Raw genomic sequence first — 22,141 nt, forward strand, 5'->3', positions numbered from 1 at the left:
GAACTGGCGCGGGAGGGTGGGAATTTGTAACTTTGTCAGTGCCCTTTATGGGCAACTATTTGTATACGTTGGGTAGGCAAGCAAAGAATTTCACTGTGACTTGTCACATGTGACAATAATGCATTCAATTCAATTCAACTCTGCCTGCACATGATCCCTATTCTTCCAATCCCTGTGTGTTCATTTGTTAACAGTCTCTTTAATGCTACTATTGTTTCTGCCTCCATTACCAACCCTAACAGTGTGCAATCCAGACACTACCACTCTCTGTGTAAAAAAAACTTGTCCCACACATCCCTGGTAGCATTTATCATATTTTGAACAGTAAAATCATGCTTTGCCTGTTATTTAAGGTCGAGATGGACAGATTCTTGATTAGTACGCGTGTCAGAGGTTATGGGGAGAAGGCTCAGAATGGGGTTGGAAGGGAGTGATAGATCAGCCATGATTGAATGGCGGAGAATACTTGCTGTGCCGAATGGCTTAATTCTGCTCCTATTACAACAAATCTTATGATTTGATTTGTTGCTGAATGTCTGCAGTTTCAAGAACTTGAAACGTTTTACAATATTTTGTGACCTCACATTCTGTTTGAGAAAGTCAAATGTTTTGATCAATTTTGAAATCTGTTTTCAACCTCCGAACCGAAGACCAAACTCTATGGAATGCACCAAATTATGGCAACCTTTAAGGAAACAAAATTAAAACAGAAGGCACATTCTGTTCATTTTTATGTGTTGCCAACCCATTCCCAAACTAATAACGTGAGTTTTGATCAACTGACCCAGAAGTTCTGCCCAGGTAAAAACTTGTCTCAATTTGTTTTATTGCTGAGTTTGTGAATCCATTCAGAAACTGCAGCGTCCCAAAGTGCCACAAATGCAGCTTTTAAAGCTAAATATTGCCATCTACTGATTCATCTAACTCCTCTGCAGATCTGGGAAATTCTTTCTCTCTATAACTGGCACGGAATCACAAAGGAAATAGCTCTCAGACGCTTATAAATTCTTCCACATTCCAAGTGATTCGGGAGAAAAAAAATGAGTTTTTGTTCAATCTTGTTATATAAACCGATTTCAAACTAGGCTAAGTCATTTCACTTATTTTCTACTTTACCAATTAATGGAGTGAATCAAATCAAGTATCCACCAATGCATTCACTGTGCAGGAGACAACTTTTAGTTTAGTTCAGAGATACAGGGCGGAAACAGGCCCTTCGGCCCATCGAGTCCGTGCCCACAAGCAATCCCTGTACGTTTCTTCTAACACTAGAGACAATTTACAATTTTTTTTTTACTAAAGCCAATTCACCTACAAACCTGTACATCTTTGGAGTGTGGGAGGAAACCAGAGCACCCGGCAAAAACCCACACAGTCACCGGGAGAACATACAAACTCTGTGCAGACAGCACCCATAGTCAGGATTGAACTCTGGTCTTTGGCGCTGTTAAAGCAGCAACTCTACTGCTTTGTCACCATGCCACCCTCTCCCTTTCTTTCCTGTACACCCTCCCTCCCCCCCCCACCCCTTGTGCACCCATTTCTCCCACTCCCCGCATGTCCCATTCCACCTATATCCCACCATCTACCTTTACATTTTGAGCCTCTTCTCTCCTTATCAGATATCTTGTGTCTCCTTGTTTCCTTGATATCTCCTTTGTTCCCTTCGGATGCTTTTTTGTCTCCTTTCATCTCTAACCTCTGTTTACCAATCAAACACCCTCACCTGTAACCGCCTATCATTTATAGATAGGTACAGAGTGCTGGAGTAACTCAGCGGGTCAGGCAGCATCTCTGGAGAAAACGTTTCTCACGCAACAACAGTGTACAGTGATGTGACTGCGGATTAAGTGTTTAATTAAGGAATTGTCTGAAAAATGCTTTGAGACATCCTGAAGTTATGAAATGTGTAGGAAGGAACTCGCGACCCAAAACGTCACCCATTCCTTCTCTCCAGAGATGCTGTCTGTTCCGCTGTGTTACTCCAGCATTTTGTGTCTATCTTCTGAAGTTATGAAAGGTGCCACTCTCTTCTTTTTAGAGCCTTACTTGCACAGAAGGATCCTGGCAGCTGGCCCAGATTCTTCATGTGCGTACCTGGATCTAAGTGAGGACAATCCATGATTGTTCGGAGCCACTGTCTGACATTCCATCCGACACGCCAAGCAGCAACCACTTCCTGCTTCTTTCAGCCAACATACAAATGGGGCCTCTGCCGTACATGGCCAGGAATTTATATCATTCACTGTGCCAACGTCAAATTGGCTGTCCACTTGCCTTAGTCCTAAACGTTTCCTTCCATCCTGAGTTACATCTGAGGCTGTTAAACCAGTTGTGTGCTTTCCTAACCAACTGGCACTATCGCTGCGCATATGGTCATAACGAATGGGAGTAGAATTAGGCCATTTAGCCCATCAAGTCTACTCCACCATTCAATCATGGCTGATCTATCCAGCAATGTTACAACATTTTGAGATCTTAAAAATCAAGTCTGCAATTTATCCCATCAGATAAAGCATAAAAAGAAGTTTAATTTGATACCTAATTCGCTTTCATATCTTCTGTATTAAACAAGTTATGGCCATTTTCATACTCGGAAATTAGCATCTTGTTCCCTATTACTTTTCCATTGATAACGCGAACGCAATAAGCAACCCTGTACACCTTGTTTTTCCTCAACTTTTCAATTTTGGCATTGTAAACTATAAGTTTATCCGGTCCCTCCGTCCCCATTGTTTAATTTATTCTGCATTTTTTATTGTTCTGTATCCTCTTTTTTTTTAAATTTCTATATTGCACTACTACGGACTGACGCAAAACTGCATTTCGTTGTACCCATACTCAGTATTTGTGCAATGACATTAAAGTTGAATTGAATTTGCTCTTCAAACCACGCATGACATGCCTTTCTGCCCACTACTTTCCCATTAAGAATGTTCTGTGGATCATCACATTTGGAGTAGTCCAAATTCAGATAATCTCTGCGAATGCTGTCTAAATCAGACTCTTTTGCTGGGCATTTGGATGGACAATATTGCATTTCTTCTTCGGAGACATCTCTTTAAAATGTAAAAGAAAAAAACCCACTGAACAGCATTAACAGAAACAAGTTATTATTTGCAGTTTTAGAAAAAAGTTAGAAATGATAAAGTTAAACGCTAAAACAAATAGTAAATACCCAACAAAAAATTCATATTCATCAGTTTCATCAAATCAATTAAATTCATCTAATCAATTAAGTTCATCTAAATTCAATTACTCGATCCAAACATCTATCAATTTCTTAAGAAAAGGCTACATTTTTTAAATCGCCTAAGTATCCAAGTAACAAACTAATCCCATTCACACAAGAATTAATAATATAACATGATTTTTAAATCTCACTGTCATTAATTTATATGCTAAATGGAAGGAATTTAATGGTTAATTCCCATAAATTAATCTAGAAATATCCAATCTCAATATAATCAAAATTATTATTTTTTGCACAATACATGTGATTATAACTGTTGTGGATATTCAGTATAAAAATATTGATTATAGATAGACAATTACACAAGATATAGACGATATAGATGCTCTTCTGACATGATTGTCCAGAAAAAAAGATAATTTTAATCATTTTGCGAGTGGGTGTTTCTGGAATGCGATCGATTGGAATGTTGCCGTTGCCGTGAATTTTAACCCCATATCGGCAGGAAAGACATGGCCAATTCGTATGGGGATCAAATAACCCATGTAATGTAAAATTAGATTAAAGCCACCCCAAGAAGCAAGATTATATGTGAAATAAACGACTTACCTTTTGATTTGTCCTGATATTGCGATCCGTCACGTTGAAGGCGTTGAGGGCGTTCAAAGTCGCATTTTACTTTAATCCAACTATTAAATTGTCCAGCGATTTAAAAAAAAAAAACGGGAACGGAAGACCGACCGATTTTTCTTCATCGACTAGCAGCCCGAGGAAATCCCTCTCCGACAAGCGATGCAAACCTGCATTTTAATCCCGCCCCCCCCCCCCCCCCAAAGGCGCCAAAGTCGCGCACACAGCCAGTGGCAGATCTGCAGCACCGCTGAAGGTAGGTTATGTAACATCGCTAATCTATCTCTCCCTCCTAACCCCATTCTCCTACCTTCTCCCCATAACCTCTGACATTTGTATTAATCAAGGTGCTATGTATATTAATTATTACCAGCAACCTGTCCTGGACCAGCCACATCGAAGCAATGGCCACCAAGAGAACACCCATGCCTCTACTTCCTTAGAAGGCTGAGGAAGTTCGGCATGGCCCCAACAACCCACACCAACGTCTACAAATGTGCCGTAGAAAGCATTTTATTGGGATGCATCACAACATGGTTTGGAAAAAGCTTCACCCAAAACCGCAAGCATTTGCAGAGTTGTGGATGTTGCCCAGACCATCACACAAACCAACCTTCCATGCATGGACTCCCTGTTCTCTTTGCGATGCCTCGGCAAGGTCACCAGCATAACCAAGGATGAGTCTCACACCGTTCACTCCCTCTTCGTTGCTCTCGCATCAGGCAAGAGGGACAGAAGTCTGAAAACCATATACGTCTAGATTCAGTCCTTAGTCCAGCTAGTGTGATCTTGACCTTCCATCTTCCTCATTGGAGACCCATGAACTATCTGAATCGGACTATATCTTTCACTAAATGTTGTACTCTTCGTCCTTTATCTGTAAACTGTGGACAGCTTGATTGTAATCACGTGTAGACTTTTCTTTGACTGGATAGTGCACGACAAAAGCTTTTCACTTTACCTTGGTAGGCGTGACAATAATAAATTAAACTAAAACTAAATATTTTCAAGTCGGGACCCTTTTCCAGACTGTCACCTATCCATGTGTAAGAAGGAACTGCAGATGCTGCGTTACACTGAAGATCGACACAAAATGCTAGAGTAACTCAGCAGGTCAGGCCGCATTTCTAGAGAAAAGGAATAGGTGACGTTTCAGTCAGTCTGAAGAACGGTCCCGGCCTGAAATCTCACCTATTCCTTTTATTCGTCTGATGCTGCTTGACCTGCTGAGCTACTCCACAGTTTTGTGTTTATCTTTGGTGTCACTTATCCGTGTTCCCTAGAGATGCAGCCTGACCTGTTGAGTTACTCCAGCACTTGGTGTCTTTTTTTGCACGTTTGCGACCTTTCGTTTTCATGGAATGATCATTGGGGCTGGGTGGAAGCTTGACCTTCTTCCAGTCCAACCTTCCACATGCCACCGCGCTCTATTCATTAAAGAGGCCGGTCAGGACATCTGCTGGTTCAGGTTTTGAGCGACCTTCTGTATTGAGAGGCAGCTGGCAATGGAAATAAACATTCAGCTGCTGTCAGTCGTGCAATTCACCGCTCCAATGCCTGGCACATATGCCAGCTGAAGATCCATGCACCGGGAAATTACTTGACACTTGGAACAACTGCCGTGCACCATGCAAGCACTCGACCTGTCTGTGGGCATTCCATTTAGAAACTCCTCGTGCGGAGCCCAAGCTCCAAATGTGAGTGTTAAATTATCAGAGGCGCAGAGAAACAAAGTAGACAGTCACACCATCATCTCCTGGGTGGAAATGTCCAACACTGGAGAACAGTGTTTAAGGTGAGAGGGCCAAAGTTTAATGGAGATATGCAGAGCAAGTTTTTTTACACAGAGAGTGGTGGAGGCAGATACAATGGAGCATTTAAGAAACTTTTAGATAGGTCGGTGGATATGCAGGGATTGGAGTGGTATAGATCACGAGCAGGAAGAGGAGATTAGTTTAACCTGGCAGCATGTTCGACATGGACTTTGTGGGCCGGAGGGCCTGTTCCTGTGCTGGACTGTTCTACGTTCTATTTGCCTTACATGAGGTAAGACTTTTCCGCTGAGCATTTTACCAATACAGGATATGCAAAAATAAATCTTTTAAATCCCAAGCGTGGAGAAAGAACAGGAATCGGGAGGTGGAGTGAGATTGTGCCGTGGGCTGGCTGCTGTGACCATGGTGGTGATTGGGAAGGATGCAAGGTGAGGCCTACATCATCAATAACGGCAGAGAGTCATGAGTTACAGAGCTGTGATCACAGGTTGGGAAGTGGGATTGCATGGGATCACAGGTCAGGTAATTGGGATTGCATGGGATTTGTGAACTTGGAAGAGTTGATGGAGATGCATGAAGTAGATAACATAAAGGCAACATCTCTGAGATGGTTCCCTGTACTGGGTTGGGACCCGCTCAAGGGGGTCTCTTTTAGGTCTTTAGATATATAGGCTTTAGAGATACAGCGCGGAAACTGGATCTTCAGCCCACCGAGTCCGCGCCAACCAGCGATCTCTGTACACTAACACTATCCTACACGCACGAGGGACAATTTACAATTTTACCAAAGCCAATTAACCTACAAACCTGTACGTCTTTGGGGTGAGGGTGGAAAATGGAGCACCTGGAGAAAACCCACGTGGTCACAGGAAGAATCCAGATTACTATCTAAATGGCGTCAACAGATTACGATCAAAATGGCGTCAAGTTGGGAAAAGGGGAAGTACAACAGGATCTGGGGGTCCTTGTACATCAGACTATGAAAGTAAGCATGCAGGTACAGCAGGCAGTGAAGAAAGCAAATGGAATGTTGGCCTTTATAACAAGAAGAATCAAATATGGGAGCAAAGAGGTCCTTCTGCAGTTGTACAGAGCCCTAGTGAGACCACACCTGGAGTATTGTGTGCAGTTTTGGTCCCCTAATTTGAGGAAGGACATTCTTGCTATTGAGGGAGTGCAGCATAGGTTTACAAGGTTAATTCCCGGGATGGCGGGGCTGTCATATGCTGAGAGAATGGAGCAGCTGGGCTTGTACACTCTGGAGTTTGTGAAGGATGAGAGGGGATCTCAGTGAAACATATAAGATCGTTAAGGGTTTGGACACGCAAGAGGCAGGAAACATGTTCCCGATGTTGGGTGAGTCCAGAACTAGGGGTCACAGTTTAAGAATAAGGAGTAAGCCATTTAGAACGGAGACGAGGAAACACTTTTTCTCACAGAGAGTGGTGAGTCTGTGGAATTCTCTGCCTCAGAAGGCGGTGGATGTGGGTTCTCTGGATGCTTTCAAGAGAGAGCTTGATAGGGCTCTTAAAAATAGTGTAGTCAGGGGATATGGGGAGAAGGCAGGAACGGAGTACTAATTGGGGATGATCAGCCATGATCACATTGAATGGCGGTGCTGGCTCGAAGGGCCGAATGGCCTACTCCTGCACCTATTACCTATTGTATCTATTGTATCTAAGAACGTACAAACTCCATACAGACAGCACCCATAGTCTGGATCGAACCCGGGTCTCTGGTGCTGTAAGGCAGCAACTGCAAAACGTCCAGGTTCAGGAACAGCTTCTTTCCTGCAGCCATTCAGCTATTAAACACTACAACCTCAAATAAGCTCTGAATTACATAGACTATTATTGTTATTATTGCACATGGGTCCAGGGAAGAACATTCACATCGTGGCCCTGTTACCAGCAATCTTTCCACAAGAAGCACAAGACAGACACCATTGTATGCAGATGCCGAGAAGTGTGTTCAGCTCTGGCTGAACAACTTCCAATCTTGGGTGTGGACTTGATAAGAAGATTATTGCACTATTATTGTTTGGTTTTGTGATGTGTACACACGTGTGTGTGTATATATACACACATACTGGACTTTTTTTCTCTCTTGTTCATTATATTGTTTACAGTGTACTATGTTTACACATTCTGTTGTGCTGCTGTCAGCAAGAATTTCATTGTTCTATCTGGGACATTTAACAATAAAACAATCTTGACTCTCTTGACTCTGTGCCACCCTGAATGCATGCAACTCATGCAACAGTAGACCCCACACGTTACTTGTGCTGGAGTATCCTGCAAACCACATGAGCTACCCATCGCAAGCAAGGATCCCATATGCGATTCCACATTTGGTTAGTTTTGTGTAGTTTATTGTCAGGTATCCAGTGAAAACTTTTCTTGTTACGTGGTGTCCAGCCAAGTGGAAAGAGTATACGTGATTACAGTCGAGCTGTCCACAGTGTACAGATACAGGACAAAGGGAATAACAATATAGTGCAAGATAAAGTCCAATTAAAGATAATCCGAGTTATCTCCCATGAGGTAGATAGTAGCTCAGGGCCGCTCTCTAGTTGTTGATAGGATGGTTCAGTTGCCTGATAATAGCTGGGAAGAAACTGTCCCTGAATCCGGAGGGACATTCACATAATTGTTCATCAATCGCCACTGCGTATGTTAGATATTCTTTATACATTAATGGTCAGCTGCAATGAAGAGGTCAGAGGGAAAATCACAGGCTTATCAATTTCATTGTAAAGGCATGAGTAGCCCTACTTTGGATCATATTTATCTATCATGGAAATTGGGTCGTGCTATGTGCAAAAATATGGTATTATGTAATACGATTTCTTGGCAAGAGTCAAAGAAGCCCTTTCATGCTTTATAAATCATTAAAAGATGCTGCAACTAAATGGCAGTATCCTGCAAACGTTTATTATATCGATCGCCAAAAATAGCTTTCATTGGCACATGAGACAATTGTTACCTCGATGCTGATTTATACTTGTTTTCACTTTTCTACTTAATTTAATAATTTTTTTAAAATCAGATTTGCTTTAAGCCTTAATGATTAAGGTATGTGGTCATTTTCTTTAGTAAGAGAGTGGGTGTATATAGTGGCATAAGTTCATCGGTTCATGTGATAGGTGCAGAATTAGGCCATTCAGCACATCAAGTATATTCTGCCATTCAATCATGGCTGATCTATGTTTCCCTCTCAGCCCCATTTTCCTGCCTTCTCCCCATAACCCCCGACAACTGTGCTAATCAGGAATCTGTCAATCTCCGCCTTAAAAAAATCCATTTACTTGGTTCCCACAGCCGTCTGTGGAAATGAATATTCACAGATCCACAGAAATTCCTCCTCATCCCTTCTCTAAAAGTACGTCCTTTTATTCTGAGGCTATGGCCTCTGGTCCCAAACTCTCCCACTAGTGGAAACATCCTCTCCACATCTACCCTATCCAGGTCTTTCACTATTTGGCATCTAAGTCTACTTCCAGTACCTGTCCCTATGGTATAATTGTGTTCTGCACTGATGCAACCAGGTAAGGTCAATTTTACACGTCTCACCATCAAGTTATTCTCCACCTTCCTCCATTCCCTTAACAATGAGTGCTCCTTTAGATGGTCTATGATTTTTCTGGGCTCAATTTCCTGGCAAAGCACTGTGTAGTCTTATAAAGACCAAAGTGAAATACAATATTTTAACAACTCATTACACTGGGAAGACTGTTTGGAATACAACAGGTGACACGAAATAGGTTATTTTCGACATATTGTGCTTTCATAATCCATCCCTTGCAGCAGGGAGCTGTGCTCACGACAAGCACTGTTTGGACAACTGAATCTATAATGTTGTTCCAATTTCATTTTTGTCTGGCGTGGAATGCGTGTGGTGTGGAATGAGACGAGAGGAATTTGCTACTTGCCTTTTCTGCCAAGCAGCTTTCTCCAGAACTTGAAAATAAATTATCTTCAAATAACCCGTAGCGGAAATGGTGCAGCTTTGAGAAACTAGAAGTAGTATTAAACTTCTTTCTTTCGCAATGAATATACTGCAGAAAAAACAGTGTGACTACTTGAGATGAAAGTTAGCGTCCTGCGCAGATAAAAATATTCTAGTTCATTATAGTCTTGTTCTGTAGTGTTTTCTTTTCAATGACATGGAAGGACGGATTGAAAGGGATATGGGTCAAACGCAAGCAGGCGTGTGTAGTACAGATGGGACAGGTTGGTTGGTGTGTGACTCTATGACTAAATGCATGCATAACACCAATCATAAAATTCAGTAGATGACTGAATTCAATTACTTGAGGGGGACGGAGAGAGAGGGGATGCAAGGGTTAGTTGAAGTTAGGGAAATTAATACTGATTTCTCATATCAATTAGAACCGGAATATAATTTGCAGCCATATCCCTCAAGAATGATTCAATCTGGATATATTTTAGAATCTAAAATGATCATTTGTAAATGTTGTAGGGTGACCAATAGTGAGAGCTACTGTAATAACTAGTGAATAGGGATGTACTGTCGACTGTGTAAATGTGGTGGAAGGAAACTGCAGACAAAGTCTAACAGGAATGTCATTGATTATGATTGCACCCTATCATTGTAACAGAAATTTGGATCTACTGTTAACAAATTTAGACTTGTGGACAATCATACCATTCTGATTGTGACCTAATTAAGTCTTTCTGAGTTCCATTCTGTAATTAAGAATTTGTTGTATTGCTAATTGAGTTTCTGAGTAATCTTGTCATCTGAGAATATAACAATGTACCAGAGTCACACTTGACAGGCCGGCTTTGGCTGGCCTCCTGGCAGCTAAATAAATCGCCTGTAACTTCGAACATCAACTTTGCACGGCCTTTCCATTTTTTACTCCTACAGTAAACATCCCAAGAAGGACAGCGTGTTTAACTACAAAATATTTGTATTTGCTAGGGAAACAAATACCCCAGAGTAACAGAGATTTAAAAGAACTCTTGAATTGAACTTTTGGGACCCATTTAAGAAGTCCTGTTGCGTTAAAACTCTCCAGCCTTGTTCAGAGCTGGCAGTTGCCCAGATTTCACATCAGTGTTGAACACACAAAGAAGAATGCTCATGCTTTGTGTTCGGGTCTTCTCAGCACTACCACGTAGTTAGAATGTGTGCATTTAACCTATAGCCTCTACATCTCCCAACCTCACATTCAAGACACAATCATCGGCACAACATAAGTTCATAAGTTACAGGAGCAGAATTAGGCCATTCGGCCCATCAAGTCTACTCCACCATTCAATCATGGCTGATCTATCTTTCCCTCTAATCCCCACTTTCCTGCGTTCTCCCCATAACCTAATGGGATTCACCACCCGCTGACTAAATAAATTTCTCCTCATCCTCCCTTCTATAGGTACATCCTTTTTTCTGAGGCTATGGCCTCTGGTCCTAGACTCTCCCACTAGTGGAAATATTTAGCAAATGCTGCTTTGTCTTTTGGATCAAGTATCCCACCATCCTTCTCAGGCGGGACTCAGAATGGGACACTGTTCGCTACTGATTGTACAAAATCGCCTTTTACCCTGGCACTTACAAGAATTGAAGCAGACACCTTCCGGAGGTGGCGCTGAGAAGCCGTGGCTGGAGCCTCGCGGGCCGGAACCCCGCGAGTTGGAGGTGGAGCCTCACGTGTCGGTGCGTCTGAGGTGCAGCCTCGTGGGTCGATGAAGCCCATGGCCCTCGGAGCATGAGTCTGTGGAGCCCGCGGCTGGGGCCTGGGTTGGCGCCACGGAGGTGTCCGGAGAGGACCCGGCAGCGATAGTGGAGAGGTCGGTGCGGCGGTCGTTGATGATGCCAACTGACAGACGTGGACAGACCACTTGGAAGTGAGGATGCCGCTGCCGAGGGAAAGAATAAAGGAAAACCCGGCGTGGGGGAACCGCCGTGAGGGAGGGGGAGGGGGGAAGAACAAGGGGGACCTGGTGCAGGGGGGAATTTGTAACTTTGTAAGTGCTCGTTATGGCTTGCCTCCCCAAGCTATTTGCATACCTTGGGGAGACAAGCAAAGAATTTCACTTGTGACAATAAAGTATTCAATTCAATTAAATTCCTACTACCATTAATCTGGGATTACCGCTGAGTGAGCAGAGAGCTGTGTGTTCAGAGGGGTTAATCCCCTCGATGGATGTATTGAAACAGCCATATTCTACTCAAAGGACAGTGCTGTCTAGTTTTGTGCATAGATAAAGCGAGGAATCAGGCCCTTCAGCCCACCGAGTCCATGCCAACCAGTGATCCCCTCACACTAACACTATCCTACACACACTGGGGACAATTTACACACACCGAGCCAATTAGCTACACACCTGTACGTGTGAGAGGAAACCTGAGCACCCGGAGAAAACTACTTGATTAGTTACGGATGTCAGAGGTTATGGGGAGAAGGCAGGAGGATGGAGTTAGGAGGGAGAGATAGATCAGCCATGATTGAATGGCGGAGTAGTCTTGATGGGCCAATTGGCCTAATTCTACACCTATCACTTATGACCTAAAACCCACGCATGTCATGGGGAGAACGTACGAACTACGAACGTACTAACAGCACCAGTAGTCAGGATTGAATCCGGGTCTCTGGAGCTGTCAGGCAGCAACTCCAGCGCTGCGCCACCGTACCATCTTGTCATTCCAGGATATAATTCACTTAGACAAATACATCTTTCCGTACGTAAGATGCAATGTTATTCCCAGTACCCAATGATGCCCTTTAGAGTCTGCTTTGCTTTGCAAACTCTTCAGTCTCGGCATGTATGCAGAAAGAAGAAACATGCACCAAGAAAGCATACTGTCAGGTTGCATCACAGCTTTGTTCTGCAACAGTTCTGCCCAAGCCTGCAAGAAATTGCAAAGAGTTGTTGATGTAGCTCAGTCCATAACATAGACCAGACTTCCCAGCATTGACTCCATGTTATTTCGCGTAGCCTCAGAAAAGCAGCAAAATAATCGCGGACTTGTCCCACCCTGGTTATTCCTTATTCTCCCTGCTCCCATCTAGCAGAAGGTACTGAAGCTTGAAAGCACCCACCACCAGACTCAGGAACAGGCTCTTCCCCTCTGATATCAGGTGGAATATATGGAATATACCCATAAGCTAGGGTACTTTTCGATTCACCTCTACCTAAGGACATTGGACTCTGTCTATGGAACTAATGTGCTACAAAGATGAGAACCATATTCTGCACTCCGTATCTTCCCATTTGCTCTATCTATTACACTTGAGTTTGACTTGATTGTATTTATGTACAGTTTATCTGATCTATGTAATAAAGAACTGCAGATGTTGGTTTAAATCAAAGGTTGTCACAAAATGCTGGAGCAACTCAGCGGGTGAGGCAGCATCTTTGGAGTAAAGGAATTGGCGACGTTTTGGGTCGAGACCCTTCTTCAGATTAAAGAAGCCTCTGGCGCTGCAAGCGCTGTAAGGCAGCAACTCTACCGCTGGGCCAACTTGGCCGCCCGGTTCCTCAAGGTTCGCGCATGGCGTCTGCCTGAGGCGGGATGTAGACAGAAGTAGGGTGAAGACGGAAAACTCTGGCAGTCGGTAGAGCAGTTGGTACTTAACCTCCGGACGTAGCCTGTCGAGGGAGCAGGAATGGGACATGACTGCCACGTTCGAGCACTACGATGAGTTTATCATGAAGCAGACACCACCGCATGTTTCTTTTCCTGACGTCGCCGCAGGTTTCATACGTTCTAGGAGCAGAATTAGGCCATTCAGCCCATTACGTCTAGCCTGCCATTCAATCGTGGCTGATCTACCTTTCCCTCTCAACCCCATTCGCCTACCTTCTCCCTATAACCCCTGACAGTCCCCAGTAGGGCGGTCACGGTGGCGCAGCAGTAGAGTTGCTGCCTCACAGCGAATGCAGTGCCAGAGACTCGAGTTCGATCCCAACCACGGGTGCTGTCTGTACGGAGTTTGTACGTTCTCCCAGTGACTTGCATGGGTTTTCACCGAGATCTTCGGTTTCCTCCCACACTCCAAAGATGTACAGGTTTGTAGGTTAATCGGCATGGTTAATGTAAAAAAGTAATTGTCCCCAGTGGGTATAGGATCGTGTGAATTTTTTTTTAGAGATACAGCACTGAAATAGGCCTTCGGTCCTACAACCACTAGGGACAAATTTAAACATACACCAAGCTCTTATGTCTTTCGTAGGGAGTTTGTACCTTCTCCCGTGACCGCGTGTGTTTTCTCTGGGTGCTCCGGTTTCCTCCCACATTCCAAAGATGTGCAGGTTTGTAGGTTAAATTATTTCAGTCACTTGCCCCTAGCGTGTAGGATAAGAAACAGGGATAATATAGGTCCAGTGTGTGCTGGGATCGCTGGTCATCACAGGCTGGGTAGGCCGAAGGGCTTATCTCTAAACAACCCTAAAGTAAACAAAATCTTGTACTTCTTCCTATGATATGTTACGATAAAACTTTATTTATCCCAGGAAGGAGATTGATCTGCCAACAGTCATAAAACACAAAATACATGAAATATAAAATTAAAGTGACAAGTGGAAAGGATTGGGGATGTGCAAAGATTGGGGAGGAGGGTGAGGGGATGGAGATGAGAGTCAGTCTACCCCACGACAGAAGGGGGAGGAGTTGTACAGTTTGATAGCCACAGGGAAGAAGGATCTCCTGTGGCGTTCTGTACTGCATCTTAGTGGAACCAGTCTGTTGCTGAAGGTACTCCTCAGGTTGACCAGTGTGTCATGGAGGGTGTGGGCTGTATTGTCCAAGATGCTCTGCAGTTTGAGGAGCATTCTCCTCTCCAAGATCACCTCCCATTAATCCAACACAGCCCCCAGGACGGAGCCAGCCTTCCTGATGAGTTTGCTAATCCTATGAGTTGTACATTGGCCTGAAGGATGCTGAATGAGGGATAGAGGGTCAAAATGCACTAATACAGCGTTTCTCAATCAGGGTTCCCCAGAACACTTGGGGAAGCTCTCGGGTTTAATGAGTACTGCAGAACGATTGGAGTCGTTTATCACTTGATTCTGAGACAAAAACGATTTGTTAACTGCCATTGTTAACATCGTATTAACACTGTTATATGATGTGTCATCAATCGATATGCATTCCTCAGTAAATATAATTGGGTTTTGACCTTCAAGTATTACTGCTGCATTCCTTTGAATAAAATTAATGGGAGAATTTCTTAAAACTGTCTGATGCGGGTTCATTCACCATTTGAATTTTGGTTGTATTGGTGGATGGGAACGTTTTAAATGGGTATCGGACGGTCATTAAGGCCTCTGGCGGTCGAGCACGGGCTTCCTGGCGTGCAGGTACAGTTCCTCATTCACCCACATTAATTAGTAATTTTTACCCATCATTTAGGGATGTTATATGAATTTAAAAAAAATTAAGTATGTTTACTTTTGTTAGTTTATCAAAAGTTTATTTATGTATGTTTGTGTTAGTTTGTGAAAGGTTTGTGCGTGTTGTTTTCTGTCTCTCTCTCCTCCAAGTTTAGTTCTTCTGTTTGCCTTTATTTGCTAGTTTTATTTGTTTAAGTGTTATTTATTCATATGGCATATTGCCTTGATTTATCTTTTGCCTTTTCAACATTGTCAATAAATTATTAAATTATTGTGGTAGTTGTTTGCTCTGCAAAGGATGCCTTACCTTGCATTTCAATTATGTCCTCCTCTGTAGGTTCCAGATCCAAGCTTACCTGAGGTGCAATAACAGCTGTTCTGGCTGCTTCGTAATAGTGTTAAAAGCTGTTTCTGCCCCATCATTCCATTGAAAAACATTTCTCAGGCTTGTGTGTCCTGCTTCCTTCATTATTTTTCTTAATGTCATCACAATTTCAGCATATTCTCCAATCCAGTCTGAACTGTATCATGCCATTCCCAAGAACATCATCATCTGTCCTACTGTCTGAGGTTTGGGAGCTTTAATTATTGCCTCAATTTGATCTGGTGCTATAGCTTTTGCTCCTTTGGATTGAATTGAATTTCCTTTATTGTCATTCAGACCTTTCAGTCTGAACGAAATTTCGTGCCTGCAGTCATACATACAATAATACAATAATAAACAACAGTAAACACAAATTAACATCCACCACAGTGAGTCCATCAAGCACCTCCTCACTGTGATGGAGGCAAAAATCTTAGGGCTGCAGTCTCTTCCCTCCTCTTCTCCCTCTGCGCTGAGGCGATACCCCACCGGGCGATGGCAAAATCAGTCCCGCGGCTCACCGAACCCCGCGAACGGGCCGGTTCAGACACCGCGGCCCGGGGTGGTTGAAGCTGCCGCTCTCCAGTCCAGCGGACGCTGCTGTTGGAGCGCCGTTACCCTCAGGCTGGGCCGCCTCGACGGGAGCGCCGTTTCCCTCGAGCTGGGCCGCCCCAACGGGAGCGCCGTTTCCCTCGAGCTGGGCCGCCCCGACGGGAGCGCCGTTTCCCTCGGGCTGGGCTGCCCCGACGGGAGCGCGTTTCCCTCGAGCTGGGCCGCCCCGACGGGAGCGCCGTTTCCCTCGGGCTGGGCCGCCCCGACGGGAGTGCCGTTTCCCTCGGGCTGGGCTGCCCCGATGGGAGCGCCGTTCCACCCTCGAGCTGGGCCACCCACACGGGAGCGTCTCAGCCCCGCGCCAGGCCGCCCTCACGGGAAAGTCACATCCCCTCACGGGAGCACCGTTCCAGCCCCGAGCCGGATCGCCCTCACGGGAGCGAGCCCAGGGCGAGTCCTGACAGGCTCTGCCTCCGGAGCCTCGAGATCGCCAGCTCCGCCATTAGGCCTCAGCGCAGACGGAGGCAGAGAAGGGGGATATGACAAAAAAGTCGCATTCCCCCGAAGGAAGAGACAGCAAGCACTGTTTCAACCTCCCACACATAAACACAACCTAAAAACCAAAAACTTAGCTACACAAAACTTAAAAAACAACACAAAAAAGTAAAAACAAACGGACTGCAGGCGAGCCGCAGCCGTTCAACAGCGCCGCCACTTCCGGATATTAATCGTCCTAAATATTCTACCTGCTGCTTACAAAAGTGCAGCTTCTTCCTGGATTACTTATGGCCTCCGGACGCCAGCATTTCCAAGTGAGTCAAAGTGTCTCACTGACATTGCTCCTGACTTGCAGAACAAACCAACAAATCATCCACATATTGTATTAATGTACTTTCTAAGGGTATGCCTTCCAAATCTGCCTTTAATATCTGATTTAAGACATGGGATGAGTGTTTGAATCCGTGCAGCATCCTAGCATGGGTATATTGAGTACCCCTATAGGTAAAAGCAAGCAAATACTGACATTGCTCTACTACGGGCACACTAAAAAACACCGAACAAAGATCACATGATCTCCTGTCTAAACCAGTGATTCCCAACCTGGGCCATGGCAAATTTCAGGGGGGCCACAGAAAAATTATGGGATTTAGGGGGCCACAGGTTCAATGAAGGGGGCCACAGAGCTACCACCCTGTTGCCTCCTAAATTTCAGTTCTAATAAATTTAAATCTATGTAGTTGAAATATATTTTTGAATTTTATTCATGAAATTATTTTCATTTTCTTATAAAATTATTATAGTAATTCGAAAATTATCTAATTTTTGGCCTCTTTGACAATATGGCATATTTGACTATATGTAGCTCTCCATAACCTGTCAATCTAGTGACTAGCAACTATTTACGAGTTACTAATCACAAAACATTGAGTTTCTTTCCCTTCGACGTACAACAATGTTGTAATGATTTATTAGTTATACGCTTGGCAGTGTCGTATCCATGTTCCATGGCGCCAATGTCCGTTGCAGTTGCGACGCCAGATGAATGTTGCTAAATCAGTCAGTAGGTATCCATGTTCCAACTTGCACCACCATTTCTGCTCTGAAACAATCTTGTTTGTGTGCAGCATTGTTTTTGATTTTGGTGAGTATCTTCTCATTCATCATAAAAAAACTAATATTATACGGAAACCCTAAGCATGATATTTATAAAATACTAGACAAAGTGCAGACCCGTTGGGTCTGTTCCCGCAACGCGCGGTTGCAAGGGGAGGGGGCGGCCTGACGTCATCGCGCAATGCCACGCGTTAGGCGTACGCCGTCAAGACGCTGCGTACGACGTCAAGATGCTGCGTACGCCCGTCGAGCCGCTGCGTACGCCCGTCGAGCCGCTGCGTACGCCCGTCGAGCCGCTGCGTACGCCCTCAATGCGCCTGCGGGCCGCAGGCCGTTGCCATCAAGACGCTGCGTACGACGTCAAGACACTGCATACGCCCATCGAGACGATGTGTACGCCCTCAATGCGCCTGAGGGCCGACAGGCCGTTGACGTCAAGACACTGCGTACAACGTCAAGATGCTGCGTACGCCCTCAATGCGCCCATTTGAGACAAATGCAGCTGATGTTGATATCATACTGCAAGAAAGCCTCATTGAGTTGCAGAGTAATCAAATTGCTCAAGCTAAAGTTAAACATGGCCTCAATAACTTATGGACAAGTAGTGAAATTCCCATTGCTATGGCAGGAAGTAAAATTATATTTCATTGCCTTTACAACGTCTTACCTAGTTGAGTCAGGTTTTAGCCGAGTGTCTCAGCTATTCTCAAAAGCTCGCAACCGCTTAGAAATTGTAAGTAAAGGTGATCTTCGTCTGTCTCCAACAACCATGGACCCTGACATTGAAAAACTTGCGAAACTGCATCAGCCACAAGGATCTCACTGAATAAATACAGTAAAAAGCTAATATGATATATTTGTTTTTATTTTGCTCAAGGATTTTATTTTTTGAAGTCAAAAAGTAATCATTTTTTAAAGGTTATTAATTTTCTGGGTGTCCATGGAAGTTTTTTGTTATGCTGCTATATCAGAAAAAAAATGTATGATTATAGGGTGATTTCACGAAAGGTCACTGGAGCATAGATCCTCACCCACGTGACCACAAAATCCAACTGGGGTACAAGCGTCACTTCCGGTACATGTTAGTGATGCTGAAAACACGCACTTTCACACCCGTTAAAAACCGCGAAAACGGCCCGTTAAGATGCAAGCTAAGGAATGGGATAATTGTCAGCTGTTAATTGGATAATAATAATAATAAAATGTCCTGATTTTGTCCAATTAACAGCTGACAATTATCCCATTCCTTAGCTTGCATCTGAGTAATATTTATTTCAAAATGCATTGATAGTTTACGATTATTTAAATGGTAAATGTAGCTTCAGAAGCGTTTTCATTTTGCATGTTAAAACCCACCTGAGAACCATGGGCGATTTTGCAATTTTACTGACGGATTTTTCACTTTTAAAACTTTTCATATAACAAATGAATAAAGATAAAACGTCAATAACGCCTTACTTTTGATGAAATGCAGCGAGCAAACGCGATAATTCCCAATATTTTCGATCTTTATATCTCCACGGCGAATGTCCGCTAACCACTTCCGCTGTTTTTGCCCCTTCAGCTCCCTCTTGTATTTACCTTCGTTTTTATCTATCTTCTGGACTGTAAAGTAAGATAACTGTGCCTCACGGTCACCCCGACTGGCACAGTAATTTACAGCCTAAAAAACGGGCCGTTTTCGCCGTTTTTAACGGGTGTGAATGTGCGTGTTTTCAGCATCACTAACATGTACCGGAAGTGACGCGTACCCCAGTTGGATTTTGCGGTCACGTGGGTGAGGATCTATGCTCCAGTGACCTTTCGTGAAATCACCCTATAAATGGTTGCTTTATTGAACACACAAAATATTTTTGATGTTTGTGGAATAGAATAAAAGAGAATATATGTGCAATTAATAGACACTGATATTTTTATGGAAGGTATTATAATATTGAAGTACTTTTTTCCCGCTAATAATGTCAAAGATCCCAAGGGGGCCCATGAGCTAAAAAAGGTTGGGAACCACTGGTCAAAACCAAAGATCCTATGCTCCGCTATAAGATCTTTGGTCAAAACCACCCAGCCAATTCTTTCGAAGGTAAACAAAAAATGCTGGAGAAACTCAGCGGGTGCGGCAGCATCTATGGAGATAAGGAAATGAGCCAATTCTTTCCACCTATCTCCAACTAAACGTTAAAAAAATATTCAAACGATACACACGTGATAGTTTCCAAAGAGTACTCACAATAACGTAACGTCAAGAAATATAATTCTATTTTTAAAAAATTGGGACGCTCCAGGAAAACGTTGGAGGGGGTTGACGCGTTATTTTCTTCTTTCCATCCAATGAGCGGGTTGTGCGCGTCGAGTGGGCGGCAACTTGCTCTCAACACCTCCCTCTTACCGTGGCAGAGTTTAGCGATCAGTAGCAAATCAGCAGGAGCGTTTTTACTTTTCTGGAGCAGGCAGGTCACACGATGAATGGAAGCCCAGGCCACCGAGCGCACTGTTGTTGTTTGCGTTGACGCAGGGGGAAGTGATTGCGGGAGCCCGCTTTCTACGGTAAGTAATGCATTCTCTCCTCTCTCTCGCGTTTTCCGTAGCTGTGGGGAGAAAGAGAGGGCGCCGGGATTGGCGGTGTCTTTGGACGGGATTTGTCCCTTGTTGCTATTGCTGCTTCAGGCAGTGCGCGTGATGCTGTTTGTTACATTCGGTTGTTACGCCCCGTTCCACAGCTCGCACCGCGGCTCCCGGGAACGTTCTAAATCTCAGGCCGCATTCCTTGCACGGGGCTCCCGGGCCACGTTCCAAATCCGCAGCCCATGAGAGCCGCTAGCGGTCCAGATCGGGCCGCAGTAACCCAAAGGCGCGTGTATACACACGCATATACACACGCACTCACACACACACACGTCATTGGTCTAGAAAACCTCGTTCACATAAGTCTGCGTTTTATGCCTCTCCGTGTACTCTTATTATTGCAGGATTTCCTAAACTGGGAAACAACTTGCATGATATAACGTTGGAATTGTGGAATGTAACAAAACTGTTTGCATGACTGAATGTAAACTCATTTAACACGGCGATTGTGTTTCCTTGGCACGTTAACGTCTTTAATCTTTGGGTTGGGCACGGAGTGATTGTATTTTGCACGAGTTACTCCCCGCTGGAACTTAACTGAAGCACCATAGGTTTGAAATATGTAAAGATGTATTTACATATCTGCAGTTGGGGGGTAGTGCAGGTGGTTTGAATTTGGTGACAAAGGACACTCATCTATTTACAGAATTGTTCATAGTTCAGTGGTTCACTGTTGCACCCGGGTCGAGATAGGGATGGCAAAGACCCTGGAAGTTCTGTTGGAGGTGCCATCTGTTGAGGCATAAAAACTGAGCCCCAGAGTGCTCTCCTAATAAATTAGTAACTTTGCCCTTTATCTCTGCAATGTCCTTGCAGTAGTCATTTAGCTTAACTCAGTATGTTATAACTATAGCCAGGATTTTGCCAAAAGTGCCCTTTCGTGCCTTTTTTGATGATTTCACCAGGATAATGCCTTTTTCTCGATCGAGTACCTAAATCAGCCTTTTTGTACCGTTTTGCTAAAAGGTTGTGCTATTTTTTTCTAGTTGTACTGTGATTACAATGTAGTTTTCTATGTTAACACTTAAATATTAATGTTGTTATTATTAACATGGTAACATAGTATATATTACAAGAACATTTCCACCACCAGGGCGAAACTGAGGGCGCCACCGTCGGTTGTTCATTCATTCGTGCCGCTGCCCGCTGGTTCAGTCTTCTCCAAAATCAATTTATTACTCTCAATTTTGCAAACTTCCCACAAACTACCTTGAGAAACATGGCGAAACATTAGTGAATAACTTGCAGGCTTTCAACAAAGTAACTGACGATATTCGTAAAGTTCCTGGCGACGTAGGTATAGACATACAAGGAAAATGTGAGAGTGATTTTAGCTAACAAAGATCTTGAAGAAATACAAAACATAGCTAAAGTTCTCAAAGGTAGTTATAATGCACACGATATCGACATGAATATAAAATCTGTAGCTTGTTTCGGGTATGCACCAATGACCTCAGCTGAGGTAGAAAGAGGTTTTTCACAACTGAAGCATATTCTGTCTGACACCAGATAATTTGAAAAAAAAATGCTAGTAATTATGTGCAATCAGGCAACTTTGGTCATTTACTGTAGAATACCTTTATATTATCAATTTAACCATATTTTGGTGGTGGAAATACAACCTGCCTATTTCAGAGATTTTTAGTGCCTAAACATCCTGGCTCTAGTTATAACTATAACCAGTTACCTTTAAATTTCATCTGTCTGTAATTATGTGGGTGGGATTTATATGTATGCTGAGACGTGTTTGAGGCTGGGATTCTCACGCAGACTCCCTAGTAGTTAGTTTGGTTTGAAGAAGCATAGGGGAGAGGTCACAGCTTTTGACCATGCACGAGTATGACCACGAGTAAGATTAAAATGTACTTATACAAGAAGAAGTTTGAATGAATATCTTACTGTTTTTACTACTACAATAAAGAAACTATTAATCAAGATTTATCTTGCAATAGGAGCGGGAGTAGACCATTCGGCCCTTCGAGCACCATTCAATGTGATCATGGCTGATCATCTCCAATCAGTACCCCGT

General features: G+C 43.7%; 1 protein-coding gene across 2 annotated transcripts in view; it reads left to right on the top strand.

Moving 5' to 3' along the window:
* Positions 1-19,864: 19,864 nt before the first annotated feature.
* The window catches only part of snx16 (sorting nexin 16), a 44,523-nt gene continuing 42,246 nt past the window's right edge, over positions 19,865-22,141 (top strand). For both annotated transcript variants that reach the window (XM_033019574.1, XM_033019575.1), the window contains exon 1: positions 19,865-20,034. In XM_033019574.1, the coding sequence (XP_032875465.1) occupies positions 19,954-20,034 (81 nt within the window). In that variant the 5' untranslated portion in view covers positions 19,865-19,953. The remainder of the gene's footprint in view (positions 20,035-22,141) is intronic.

Source organism: Amblyraja radiata, chromosome 4 (genome assembly GCF_010909765.2).
Source record: "Amblyraja radiata isolate CabotCenter1 chromosome 4, sAmbRad1.1.pri, whole genome shotgun sequence".
NCBI lineage: Eukaryota > Metazoa > Chordata > Chondrichthyes > Rajiformes > Rajidae > Amblyraja > Amblyraja radiata.